This window comes from Uranotaenia lowii, chromosome 1 (genome assembly GCF_029784155.1).
Source record: "Uranotaenia lowii strain MFRU-FL chromosome 1, ASM2978415v1, whole genome shotgun sequence".
Taxonomy (NCBI): Eukaryota; Metazoa; Arthropoda; class Insecta; order Diptera; family Culicidae; genus Uranotaenia; species Uranotaenia lowii.
Genome location: NC_073691.1, coordinates 194179941 through 194194600, shown reverse-complemented (window position 1 = coordinate 194194600; position 14660 = coordinate 194179941). Strand labels below are relative to the sequence as shown.

Below are 14660 nucleotides of genomic sequence, written 5' to 3'. Positions count from 1 at the left end.
CACAGGTCCTTTTGGGATCTATAAACATAAAATGTAATGGGTTGACCAGCTTAAAGCCCCTGTGTTTCGACCACCATGTTTCGGCATTATAACATAAAGGAATGGGGAAATGAAGTGGTATGCAGCGAACAACGTTCAGGTGGAGCCCAAGGACATGAAACCTTTCTAAGTGCCAGAGCTTTGCCCAGTTGAGAAAAATGAGCCCTCGCCCTCGTATGACCGACGTTAAGGAAGAAGTCGAATAAAAGCCTCTCCCATTGAAAGAAGAGGTTATGGTGTGGTGGGTGATATCTCCGACGGTTAAAATAAAAAGGGACACCCCCGAACAGTATTGTTCGTACCTTACCAGATGTCAATGTTTTTATTTTTCATTATTATTTGCTTCCTGTTCTTGATTACTGCAGCTTGACCTTCCATTAAAATGCTTAAGTTTACTAAATTGTCAAACGAGTTATAATGTGTGTAGTTTTTTCGTGTTTTATGTGTGATTGTAGGAATGATTTTCTTTTTTTCTTATTCATTTCATTTCATTTCATTCGTTTATTATTCTGATCGCCAAAGAAGCTGCAGCAGGGTAGCAACCCCGAACACTTTAATCTATCTTTGGAGTTTAGTCATATCAAAAAGGTGTATTGAAGTGTTTGTCGCTTCGATTGGAATGTTCAATTTTTGAAATTGTTTTCAGCTTATTTCGTTTTGGGGTTTTTTGTTGTGTGAAAAATTTGGAAACTCCCTTCCTTGCAATGACATTTTTTTTTGTTTTTCATTGCTGTTTGTGTGTTTATGTTAAATGTCAAAGTTGCGTAAGTGTTTTACATTTTGATTGCCTACTAAAATTAGCTTTCTTTCGGTTTAAGCTGTTCAGTTCTACGTCTTTGCTTTGCTTGTTAGTTTTTCTGCTGTCTTACGAGTTTGTTAACTCTTGCTACATGCTGGCATGGTTTCATTCTATTGTATCTCAGCGTGGCTTAAATGTATCCTTTTCTATAAAAATTAGTAATATTTTTGTTGTTTCTTTCTTTAGGAAGCTGTTTTACGACTGTTATAATACTGGCTGACAACAAAATAGTTATACTTACTGGTTTTCTTCTTCTTAAAACTCACCCAAATGCGATAACATGTGCTGTTCACTTTTTGGGTGATCGAGTGTTTTGACGGTTTTTGAAAAAGATGGTGGAGCAGGTTTTACATCACATATTTTTGCAGTTTCATCGAAATGGTTGCTCAGCTATTTTTTTTTTGTTTTGATTTTAGAACATTGAAAGCGCAGTGCATTTTATCCGTTTTGTTGATTTTTTTTTTCTATTGAGACATTCTAAAATATCGATTTAGCTAGATTTTTCTATTTCTCATTTGACGTGTAATTGAATGTGGTTGGTTGGCTTTGTTTTGCTTTGCTTCATTTGGTTTTAGCGCTGTATGGTTTGCTTTTTTACTCCTTCTTTTTTACTGCTTAAACATTACTATATAAATACTGATGGCCTACTACGATTACTCAAGTGAACGTGTTGTTGATTTTCATGGTTTTGTTGTTTTGTTTTGGAATGGACTTAATTTGTCGAAGTAATGTTTTCCCTTCTCCGTAAATCACTTTTTCTTTATATTAGATGTTTAAACTGTATCCTTACATTCAAAAATAAGGCTTTTTACAACAATATTTTTTTTACGTTTTTTCTGGGATTTATTCTTTTTATCAAATTGGTAATTATGGTACTGTTTAATAGGATTGAATTTCTATGTTCATCTCAGTTTTACCTCTTTATAACACAATAACATAAACATTACAATTATTATGACCAACGACGACAAATGTTGGTGAAGAAATGGCGGACGAACGACCGATTAGTAAGGCTAGTTGTATGAGTATTTGTGATCTTAGTTCCAGAAAAATATCGCAATAGGTACGATGGAATCTGAAGTCCTAGTCATTGTGATTGAAATTCAGATGGTTTTTATTGAAGTACAATTTTTTAATCGGATTCTGAATACCTAATTATTCCTGAATGAATTCCTAGTAGAAATTTTTAAATGGAATTTCTGGTTCCATTTTTCACGTATAATTTAGGAGTTTTGCTCTAATTTTGAGTTTTTATCATAAATTTGAGTGTTTGTCTTAAATTTGGTATCGGTAAATCGAAAAGTGGATTACCTTTTCGCAGAACACACCCTAGCCCTCCCCTTCAATCGTTCGATCGCCCTTTCTTTCCCTTTTTCTTTTAATTCACGTTAAAGTTTCTCCATTTGTATTTTTATTTCTTGTTTCTTCTCGTCCTCGCTGTCTTTTTGCCCCGAGTTAACCCTTAGGGCGACGCTTCCATATTGTTAAACACATTTATCGCTGCTTCGTCATGACAGGAATAATACAATACAAACTACAAACTTAATAATCAGATTATAAGGACTTTTTTTTTGTTCTTGTTTTACTTCAGACGCTTATCGAAAGGACGGGAAATTTCTATAATTAAGAGAAAGTGCTTGTTGTTGTTGTTGTGTTGCTTTTTTTTCATTTGTTTAAATTCAATTATAGCTACTTTCAATTTCCGATGAATTGATACTGTGTAGTTTTCACTTCGATTCTCGCTTACTTTCAAACGTTCTACAGATTTCGAATTGATAAGATCTAAAGAGAGTTTTGTATGGATTAAAAATATTACTTTTCGTAGGAATAAAAGAATACTGATCATGTCCTGTAAAGTTTTGTAAATAAGTTTTTATGGAAGTAGATTTTTGCAGTTAATCAAATTAGACCCATTTTTCTGAGAACAAACTTTTTTGTTTTCTTTGCAGGAGGTCTGATAAAAGAAAATGTGTACTTCATTGGGGCGCATTCGATGGCCAGTCGAAATGAAAACTTTTTCATTCTTGATTACGCGATCCGGATGGAAGATTCACAGGATTTTTTTCCACACTCTCTCGTATCTTTCGAGTTCTTTCTCTGTCCGGTTATCGAATTCGGAGTAAAATATATGTATCAGCACAAACTTTAAGCGGAACCAACTTAAAACATTTGCAAGGAAGTAGAACATCTTTATCGACTGGTTTCGCGGACATCTGTCTCCCCACCCTGGCTCGGTTGAAACTTCTCTTCATGCCACCATCAATGTTGTAGGATTTGGGGAGAGGGCGATCGTTGGACCAAAAAACTGTAGCAGCTAAAGTTGGAACTTTTTCGTTTATTACTTTCACTCCACCCAACCCCGGTTTACGAACACTCCTTAGAACACCAAAAGTCGATCAGCACTGCCCTCCTGGCTGTCATCGTCGTCGTCCGAATCCTCGGTGTCCTCATCGTCGCTGGTGAGCGTGCTGGCATTGGTGATGATTTCGTCTAGAAAAATAGAGAATGTTTTAAGTAAAATTATTTCCGAAAACTTTCAGGTTCATAAGCCGGAAAACAACGAACTCGGTAATTATTTATCGTGTTTTGAACATATAAGAAACTACCGAAACTCGGAAGTTCTGACCGAAGACCCTCTGTCAAAATATTGACAGCTGTCAACGTTACAGCACGTTGTATTGACGAACAATCGGAAGAGTTTACCGAAGTACCTGTGATTATTATCGATATAGGGTATCGGACTTATTTTGGACCAGAGGACCAACTTTGACCCACCTTGTCTAGCTCTCTTACAAAACAAATAATCATGAAATTTTTTAGCAATTATTGTTGAAGCCCGGGCATTTAATGTAATGAACTATTTTTTTTCATTATTAGTTGCTTTATAAGGTGGTCCAAAATAGGTCCGTTACCCCACCTAAAATTTTTACCGAGATATGTTTGTTTAAATATTACGGAGATACCGTTATATTTTAACTGGAAATCTCAGTTCGGTAAGATATACTGAGCATCCGATTGACTTTACCGATATAACTCGGTTTTTTTTTATCAAAACTAAAGGGAATCTTTTGATTACTTATAATCAGCAGAATTATTTAACAAAGTAGGCAACAACACGTATTAGAGTTCGTCAAAATATTAAATAAATGTGTTTAAAAATCAGTGTTAACAAAAAAGTCAGGCAATTGGCTCGCCTTCGAATTTAGTCCTACACCTAACTCCTAAGGCCTAAGAAACTTTATCTAACAACACGATATGACGTTCACGAATTGATAAAGGGTGATACGGTCAAAACGTGGTCGAGGGAAAACGCGTATATATCGATGAAATCGTTTATTTAAAAATCAAATTAAATTTCTTTTTCAAGTTTAATTAGTATAAAATTCAGGAAAAATAATCAGTTAGGCTTCCGCTTTTCCAAATCTGAATTGCCGGGCCTTACGCTTAACCCCTGCCATCAGATTTTGTATAGCCACCTTGTCCACCTTCTTCGCCGCAGAAAGCCAGTTTGCCTTGAACGTCCTTAGCAGTTTTTTGGTCTTCTTTAGGTTCCGCTTGACAACAGCCCAGTATTTCTCAATTGGGCGGAGCTCTGGCGTGTTGGGAGGGTTCTTGTCCTTGGGAACCACCTGCACGTTGTTGGCGGCGTACCACTTCCGGAAGCTGCTTGTAGTCGGCTTTGACGTAGGTTTCGTCGTCCATTACCAAGCAGTCAAACTTCGTCAGCATCGTCGTGTATAGCTTCCGGGATCGCGCTTTGGCCGTCGTATTTTGTTTATCATAGCGATTTGGAGTCACTACCGATGTAAGTCGATAGTCCGGCTCGTTTTTTGGCTCGATGCACGGTTGTAGACGATACACCCAGCTTATTTGCGGCATCTCGGAGGGACAGGTTAGGGTTTCGCTTGAAACTACCGGCAACTCAGCGGCTTCCGGTTTTCGATTTCTCCCCGATCCAGACTTCCTGGCTGTCGACAAACGTTCCCCAAACACTTTAATTACATTTGTAACGATTGATTTGGCAACTTTTAGCGATTTTGCCAGCTTTGCGTGCGAGTAGCTCGGATTTTCGCGAAGCGCAAGCAAAATTTTGATATACTGCTCTTCTTCCTTGGACGGCATTTTGACAACTGAAGAGTGAATTCCAAAATCAAAATAGGAGCAACATTCTATACACACACCTTCAAAATGAGGGGTGTTCAGGTTTTTTAAATGCAAAATTGAAAGAAATACGTCAAGTTGATATTGACCAAATTTTGACCGTATCACCCGTATCACCCGACCGTATTTCGGTTTGCAATTGACAAAACTTTTAGTATTGCAACTCAAATTTTGACAAACTATACCTCGTATTTAGAGTGGAATTTTAAAGTTTAGCTAAACAAGCTCAGAATTTTAAACCAAGTGCAAAGAATCTAGATGCTAACTTTGGCGGCCATGAATCCAAATCATTTGAAAAATTTCTGCAATTTTTTTGCCAAAACTGTACAACAATGCAAACAACATTAGAAAAAAGCCTTTAACAATTTTATCCACTTTCTACAAGACCGCAAGTAATTTTGACTTCTTTGAAAATAATTATAATAGCTATCTTTTTGATTACTGTAATACTGTAAAATACTGAAGTTTTGACGAATTAAAACAAAAAAAAAAATGAACCACTTTGAATATTAGATATTTCTTGAAGCAAAACTCAAGTCGTTATGCAGGCTTTAAAAAAATTGTTAAATGACATAAAAGTTTTCTCTAAATTTTCTTCAATAATGTCAGAAATACTTGTAATAATATCTTTCCAAATTTTTGAAAATGTAGAATCTAGCTTTTTAAGATAATTGTTCCTCTAAAAAAACTATATCGACGATTAATTTCTAAACAAATAAACTCCATATCACCGAAACAAGAGGTGATATACAAAATCTAACAAACGATTCGAAACCAAAATTTTCCAATTCAATCATTTCAACACAGGCCCCAAACATGCATTCCTCTAAGTTATCAATTGAATTTTACTATAAATTTTTAAATAGTAAGACATTACCTAAATTCCAAGTTTAATTTTTTCAATTTTCAAATTTTTGAATTTTTTTCGATTTTGTTTAGTCATTTTGTCTTTTTTTCAATTCTGTATTTTTGTTTCTGGAAACATATTCCTCTTGGAAGTCATAAATATAATTTTGTGTATTAGAAAACATTGTTTTTTTTTTAGTATTTGATGATGAACAAATGTTCAAAGTTTGAAATTTCAAACTTTAAAGGTGTCACTAATTTTTATTGTTTTTAATCTTCTTTCTACAAATGATCATGATTTTCAATTAATCTTTTAAAAGTTCAGAAATTGATTTAAACCATCAACTTCGCATTAAGCATGCGCAGTTTCAACTAAATTAGTATTTGATTTGTGTTTCAATATTAACAACAACACGTAAAATTCCTTTTTTTATCAGTTTCTTGTTGATCATTCTAGAAAAAAAAAATTCTCAAACTGTACTTTATCAGTATAATTTTCAAATGTTGAATCAAACTTGTAAATTTTTTATTATGAACTTAAAAAATAACTTTTTGGCCTTTTATTTTAATAGCCTGAAGAATTTGATTTGAAAAAATGATTTTATCTCAGACTTTGAACACTGGCACTTTAAAAATAACATAAAAAAATCTTTATGTTTATCAAATTTAATTCAAACAGCAACTATTTGTTTTGAATAAATTCTTTTAAGTAGAGGTAGATATTTCCATCCTAATAGAAAATTCCCTTTCCAATCGTGATTCAGACCAGATTTTTTAATTTCTTTATGAATTCGGAATCGCTTTCTACTTTAATCTGGTTCTCTATTACCAATATCCTTTTTCTGTACACTGATTCTTATGTCCATAGCCTTCAATCCTTGATTTATTAGAAATTTTTTTTTTTTTGTTTTCTGGTGTTTCAGAAATACTAATTTCAAATGTTTAAACAAAACTGCTTAGGAACGGCATTTTGAATAATTAGTTAATGGCTTATCAGAAATAGCATTGATTGAAACTTTGATTCAGGTTTATTTTGAATCATATCAGTACAATTTACCACTTTTTCGAATTTGTATAATGGTCATGAGAAGAAAAACGGTTTCAGAAATCAATTTTCTTTCGTTATAGTTCATTTTATTTCTAGCTCAAATGAAATTTTGAAACCCACCTCTATAGGCGAGTCCTTCGCACGGGCCTGCTTCTAGAGTATTATGCAATCACAATTCATAAAAATTGGCCTTAAATAAGAAGTTTTTAAAACGCAGACTAAGAAAAGAAGAATAATGTGAGCAAGCAAGTAAAAAACACTCACCGCGAACCGAAATTTTCCACAATGGCGAAGCAACGATGACCGCTTGAGCACCTTGATGGGCACTCTAGAAAACTCTTGCCGAATGTTAGCTCAGGCAAATAGAAATTTGCTGCAGAATTGTTTCACTTTTCGACAAAAAACTGAGCAGTTTTTAAAAAAATTTGTAATCGTTCAAGACAAAAATGCATGCAGGAACAAAACAAAATCAACTAAGCTAATTTTTTAAGTACAAGCCATGCTCAGTTTCATGAAATTTGCAAACCTGTTCAATGAAAAACCTTCTTGAAGATCATTTTCAAGAAACAAAATTTGTTACCCACTCATTGGTCACATAAATTGAGGTTTCAAATAGGGAAAAACTTGGTTTGTTTTTGAAAGTTTCAAATGTAAGTAAAAATGAAATTTCAAAACCTTGAAATATCTATTTTTTTGAAGTTTTGCAAACTAACGCCCTTCCTGATGAAATCAGAGAATTTAGAAGCAAACAGGTTGATTTTTGTGAGAGTTCAACTTTTTTCTTTAGTAAATGTAGGGGAGAATGAGGATACTTGATCCCTGGGGATACTTGATTCCTTAGCTATATCTCGAAACTGGAATGTCATACAAAGATCAAATGTTCTAGAAAAATGTGCCAAAATGAGCAAAATAACAATGCTTGTAGTTTAAAATTTTTTAACAAAATAATTGTTTGAGTAATTGAACTTTGTTTGAAAAATTTCACAAAATGTAACTTGAAGATCTTTTTTCATCACTTTAAAATGTTCCTTACATGGGAAAATTATGAAAAAAATATTTGTTCCAATGTATAAATCGTTCGAGCGTAAAATGAACTTCATAATGCCATATTTTCAAAGCAATGGAAAACTCTCAACTTTTTTCAGAGAAAGTTTTCTAAAATGTTGATTATGGGTACAATTGATCCCCTAGAGTGGGGTACAATTGATCCCCCTCCCAAACGGCATATTCTTCTTCTGAATTAATCGTTATGATTGCTGATTACGAAATTACTAATATTTAGCCAAAAACTTATATTTATCAAACATTTGTCTGAAGAAAAGAGCAAAAATAACTCATTTTCTCTTAATTATAAACAAATAGCGCCTTTAAGTATGCAATGTCATTAGCGTTGAGACAAAGTTATAGAATTTTCTTCTTATGACTGCTATAAATTGTGAAATGAGAACAAACATGACCAAAATAGTCAATTAACATTCTATCTTGGGGTTTTGTTTGATTTTTATACAAGGATTAGGGCTTCCTGAATAAAAGATCAAGTCTTCTTCAATAGGGGATCAAGTCTCCCCTAACTTCAGAAAAATCGCAATTTTTTTACTCCCACGAAAATGCTTCTAGTTCATCAACGGGTTCAAGTATCGTTCTAATTTTTGGAACATAGAAACTTGAAGTTACAAGCTGTCAGAAAATGTCAAAGACGGCGAGTTGCTAATTTTTTCCAAAAAGATATGGTGAAAATAAGAAAAGGGGATCAAGTATCCCCACTCTCCCCTATAGTTGTATACATCAAGTTTTTGTTGTAGTTTGAGGTAAATTTTTTATATTTAAAAAATAGGGACATTTTCCAAGATTTATCCAATCTAGGACTAAAATATAGAAACTCAATCAAATGGTAAAGTTTGAAGAAAGATATTAAAGGAGAATAGTACGAGGACCTAGGGAATTGAATGTTGGCAAAATATATATTTTTTTGTAGTTGAAATTTTATAAGTAATGTTTAAAAAATTAGCTCCTTAATTTATGCAGCATCATTGTCCATTTTTCGATTTTAATTGTTATTCGGCCTTAACACATTAAGGACCGCGATGTTGTTGTTTTTGGTACGCGAAGAAATCTAAACTAAGAAACACCGAAATTCAGCCTTGTATAGCTCAGAGTTCACTGGACCAAAAGATACAAATTTAGTATCGTAGGGCCACCGAAAGTGTTGTGTTCAATTTTGTAGAGTTGCATGATTAAGTTTATATCATTTGAATTTGTTTCGAACTGCCTTAGCAAATGATAAACTGGCTTTTGTAAATATTATGGATATGTTTTGTATTCTTTATGATCGAGAAAACTCGTTAAAATCGTCAAAATAGACACTGATCAATGTTACCCCAAAGCATCAAATTCTAAACAAAGACGGTATCGATTTTTATTTCAAATTTTAAGAAGTCTAATAAATTTCTGCAATCATGTTTTACGTTCATAGGAGTCCAGTACTGGTTTAAAAATATAAAACATGCCACATCCCCCTGAACAGAAAAAATAATCGGAAAATATTGAAAAAAAGGGTTCAATCTTACCCTGGACTACGGTAACAAATTTGACGTTTGTTTTGACAACGACACATGATAGAATGATCGATTCACAGTTTTTGTTCGGCGTTTTTTTTATTTACAGAAAATTGATAGAAATTTGATTTGTCTACATTCTTATATCCTAACGAATTTTTGTACATTCTCAATTATCGATTAATAAAGTTCGGTAGAAAAAACGTCAAAATCATCAATTATCGAAATTTTTTTCGGAATTACAGCACTGGTTCGCTGAAATAAATTGCCGAACTTGTAGCATAGTTACTGTGGCGATGATCTATTTCATAAATTTTTTTTACGAGTACTTCAAATTGCATTTTCATTAAATTTCCACTCTGGCAACAATTGCACTAATCGTTCGCTGGAAGCTTGCAGAGACAAAGTTAACTCCAAACGGCATTCCATATTTTTTCCGATTCGGTAGACCTGATTTAAATTCCAGAACTCAGTTTAGGCAGTGAGTTTTTGAATTCGGAACTAGTTACATTGCAAGCCGGTTGAAAAGGAAAAAAAACATCGGAACCCGGTTTTCACAAGGTTCTACTGTAAAATGATTAAACTCCCTGATTGATTACCCCGTGGCTAAGCTTCAATCAAGTTGAAGCAAAAGTTTGGCTTTCCATTCCAACTTCTTGTATCGGAAATTGTCCCGTGAAGTGTGAATGCAGAAGGAAGAAAAATTCCAGTTTGGAGTGAAAAATTACAGAAATAACTTTCGCGGAGAAAAGCATGGAAGGTGGGGCGAGTCTGGCATTAAGTAACTTTGTAATTTACTTCCCATTGTAGAAAGATCGATAGATAAGCTACAAAACAAGCTTGCCCGAATAGATTTTGGTAAGGGACAAAGGTCGTCTCCGGAATTTCCGGGGGCTTCGAGAATCTCGAGGGAGGTGCGAAAGTGATGTTTATCTTCGGATAAAACTTTGATTCGGAATTTTGCTAAGGGAAATCTGCTAAGGAAAGCATAACCGAGTTGGAGTTTTCGCAGCCTCAGGAGAAATCTTCGGCGTCATTATCATCATTACACGCCAGCGATTTCTCTAACACCAGTCAATTTGAGAGTTTCTTGAAGCGTGCGATGACGGAAAGTTGAAAAGTTCCAAACTCGAGGATTCTGCGGTGTGGGGAAGCTCAACAACCCGTCCGTTTTTGGATGAAACAGCAAAGAGTTGAGTGCCTCGCTCCAGCGGTAATTATCGTCTTTTATTCGGTTTCCGGTGGTAAAATTTTGATTGCGGGTGTAACAATTGGACTGATATGGCGTATGGATTGCGTCGAAGTCTGGAAAATAAACCGGGTAAATTGAAGCCACGTGTGTGCTTTAATCGATTCAGAGATTGTTGTGAGAGGTCACATTATGTAAGTTGATCGAAAAATTGGACGATTTAATAGATAATGTTAATTTTAAAACCCGGAAAGAACTCGGTAGACTGTAAGCTTGGAAAACGTAATAGGCGAAAAAAGATTTTTTAGACAACTTTAGGTATTCTGAACAAAAAAAGAAAAAAAAAATAAAATCAATAAAAAAAATTATAAAAAAATGAAAAATAAAAAAAATACAAAAAGGGATAAAAAAACTAAAAAAAAAATAGAGAAAAAGGTAGGTACATAATAAAAAAGTTTCTCAACGGAATTTATTGCTTGGATGAACTACTCACACTAACAGGGAAACTATTAGTATGATTTTTTCGTTATAAATCACCAATTGTTCGGTAAAAAATACTCATTTAATAACATTAAATGACTGAACTTTCGGTAAAAATTACCGATAGTTCGGTAAAATAATACAAAACTTTTGGCAATAAAAACGCCGAATTGGCACATCGAGATTGCATTGCCTGTTTCCAGCAATTCGTTTGGTTTAATGTGCAATATTGATTATTTTGAGCCAATCGCGGACTGCAACCACTGAGGAGGAGCCGCAGGTGAATCGTAGTTGGAAGCAAGTTAGTACTAAAATCTAGAAAATCACTTAAAACCTGTGCAGAAACACATATCACCTGATTTTGAACGTGCATCAACATAATGAGATGCTGACAGCAGATCACAGACTTCCGACAATCTAGTACTTCGTTTTCCTTTTTCGGAAGTCTGTCGAAAGTCCGGACTGTGTAACAGGAATTACTGAATATGTGTAACAAGAATAACTTAAATCCCGATACCCTCTTAAATTGGCAATTGATAATTTGAGGTTTTCGTGTAAGTTTCGTAGAATAACAAAATCAGTTTTTTTCTCAATTGGACAAACTTACCACAGTTGGGCTTGCCTCGGGTACGCGTATTGGCGAATTCAACGCCATGCTTGTCCACGCACCAGCACACTCCAACGGCCTGATGACACTGAGTTGGTTTGTAGAATCCCTGTCCATCGCAGTCCGGAGCATAGCCGTTTCCTGTCAAAACAAAAACAAAATGTAGACACGATACTCCGAAGTGAAAAAAAATGAGCACGCGCTACTCACCATTCAAATCGGTGCCGAGACGCCTTCGGACGGCCGCACAGGGTCGGTCGGTTTTCTCGAAGCACCGGCACCATTCCCGCGGATCGATTGTGTTGTCCTGGTCCAGATCGCAGGTATCGATGAACGGCTTGATACACCGTTCGTTCTGGTCGTGTTCCAGATCGTACAGCTCCTGGGCCGACAGTTCTCCGTCGTTGTTCAGATCCAAATGGCCGAACATCCAGCGGGCCTCAAGCTTGCAGGCCGCCGGGAAGTGGATCTTGTTCTTCTGCTGCTGGTGCTGGCGCCGCTTCTTGCTGTCGGCCATGATGACCGAGAACCAGTCCAGCAGCCGATTGCCGATGGCCGTCAGCTGTTGTGGCTTGCACTCGATCGATTTCGTTGGGTAACCTGTACGGGGTAAGTCAAGGGGGAATATTTCAGTTTGAGTCTTTTGTGCACGATGGTATCAAATTTTATAGTTCAAGTTCAGGCTGCCAGTACTTTTTAGGGACATTTTATCCACGAGATTAACAGGAAACTGAGAAGGTTTTACCGTGATCTTCAAATATCCAAATAGCCAAATGAACAATGTTTTAGAGTGGAAAAGCCCACCGGTTGGTGTTAAATAATAATTTATCTGACACTACTCAGGAAATTCGGAATTATTCGAAACAAGAATAAAACATTTTAGAGATGTTTTTTTTTATTTTCATTTTCACATAAGTGATATTTACAGTTATTTTGCAAGAACACGACCCAGAATACGATCAGCGCACGAAATCGAAGGTTTCTGATTATAATAAACCATATCAGATGGGAAAACAATTCTGGGACTATAGATTTCAGCGACGTCAATTGGCTCCATCATATCCTCCAGAATGGCATCAACCCGGTGTTGAAGTAGTAACAGCTCCTCTTTTGAAGTATTGCGCCGACGATACGCATCTACAATGTCCTCCTCCAAGTCTTCCAGTGCATGTTGAAGCCAGCGATCCGAACAGCCGGTAGTCTTCTGTTTAAGAACGTTTACACTGCGTTGAAGCCTTTCTCTGTCGACTTTGGGTCTGTCAACAGGTACCTTATCGATTCCGAATAAAGTATTTTTCACAAAACTGAAACCTTGTTTAAGGTTACGCAGCACAGCTGGGGTTATCCGAGCGAGCAGTAGCCATCCGTCGACCAAGTCGAAGATCCGACCCGTATTGGTTGGTGTGTAGATGAAGGTATTTTGTTGACCTGTGCAAGTTACGGCTTGTTGATTTTGCCAAGTAATAGGGTAACAATTGTTAAAGCTGTCCGACCCAAAGGTTGATTGATCAAGCGGGAGTTGCTTTGGGTGCAAAGAGACCAAAGCGTAGCGTAGAGGACAGTTGATTTCGTTAGAATCTTCCGATGAACGGTAGCATAAAACTTCGTGGAAGCTTTCACGGAATGCCGTTTTTTCCGTTGTCGAAGAAACGTCTCTCGGTTCATAGGTATTATTGAACTTTATTTGTTTCAATGTACTTCCTAAAAGTCCGATTACACGTTGAAGAAAACCAGCTGTTGTTGAAGCTGAGCTCGTCATCGGATCGATCGCCCTCCGTCTTCTGGAAGGGTTTTGTGGAGTTTCTGGTAGCGTAACGTTGGCCGGCAGTTTGAAGACATTTGTGTATTTTTCAAACTTTGCGTATACCGCAAAGCCAATTGCCTGGAAGAACAGTTTTTCGTGCGAAAGGAACATTGCACGGGTAGAACCAGCAGTCTTAATCGGAGCAGATTGCAGCATAATTGTCTGAACTTTTTTGCCCTTCTCGTACAGTGTTAGGTACCCCTTGTTAGAGTCCTTCATGTACTTGATGGTGACTGCTTTCTTGGGGAAGAAATGTCGATACCATGTCATTTTTCCAGTAGCTGGACTCGCCATGTAAGTAAGTTTCGTAGCAGATTGCTTAACAGTTCCTGCGGCACCCATAAAAACAGCACCTCCGGTTTCGAGCATCCCGAACCAGGTGCGGGGGCTCTTCCAGTTCCATTGAGCTGCGTTGAAATTGAAATTGTTCGCGAAACCTCCCCCTATGTACAACAACAGCAAAAAACCATTGCTCATGGCAATAAAATAGACATTTTTTGCCGTCAGCGATACCAATGAATGAAAGGTGCGTGTGACCCCAACAAACCCTGAAGGAAGACTAACAGCAACGGCCGCACCAGTGAAAAGTCCATTCCAAACAGACGGTGACGTCCAATCCCATTTGGCTGGGTTCCAGTCGTTTCCACCAGCTGCGCCACCTAAATAAGCTCCAGCCACTGCTAGCATTCCGGTCGCAATGATTCCAAGGCTTTGGAAGCCACCAAACATGCTGGTGAATATCCCTATCGAAGCCTGTCCTCCAAAGACAGCGAAAGCTCCGGCTAGAGCCCCGGCGAACATTGCGATCCAGGTTTTCCGGTCATCCCAAGCCCATTGGGCAGGATTCCAGTTGCGGTTCGCCGTAGCTCCTCCTAAATAAGCACCTATGATAGCCCCTATGACTATCAACGCTAGAGTTACGGCAAACTGTCCATCTGGATCGATTTGGGAGACTGGCGAGTTTCCAGCGTATTTGTACGCACTCGGGTATTGCTCAAGAGGGTCGACTTGTAAAAACCTCCCGATATCCGGATCGTACAAACGGGCGTGATAGTTGTACAATCCGGTTTCTTCGTCAAGTTCTTGTCCAGTGTAAAGATAGGTTATGTGGGCATCAGGATCGTTACCGAAC

General features: G+C 36.7%; 1 protein-coding gene across 1 annotated transcript in view; it reads right to left on the bottom strand.

Moving 5' to 3' along the window:
* Positions 1 to 329: 329 nt before the first annotated feature.
* Positions 330 to 14660, bottom strand: part of LOC129742071 (proteoglycan Cow) — a 445000-nt gene continuing 430669 nt past the window's right edge. The window contains exons 9-11 of the mRNA XM_055733918.1: positions 11935 to 12324; positions 11725 to 11865; positions 330 to 3328 (exon numbers count right to left, since the gene is read on the bottom strand). Of these exons, the coding sequence (XP_055589893.1) occupies positions 3216 to 3328; positions 11725 to 11865; positions 11935 to 12324 (644 nt within the window). The 3' untranslated portion in view covers positions 330 to 3215. The remainder of the gene's footprint in view (positions 3329 to 11724; positions 11866 to 11934; positions 12325 to 14660) is intronic.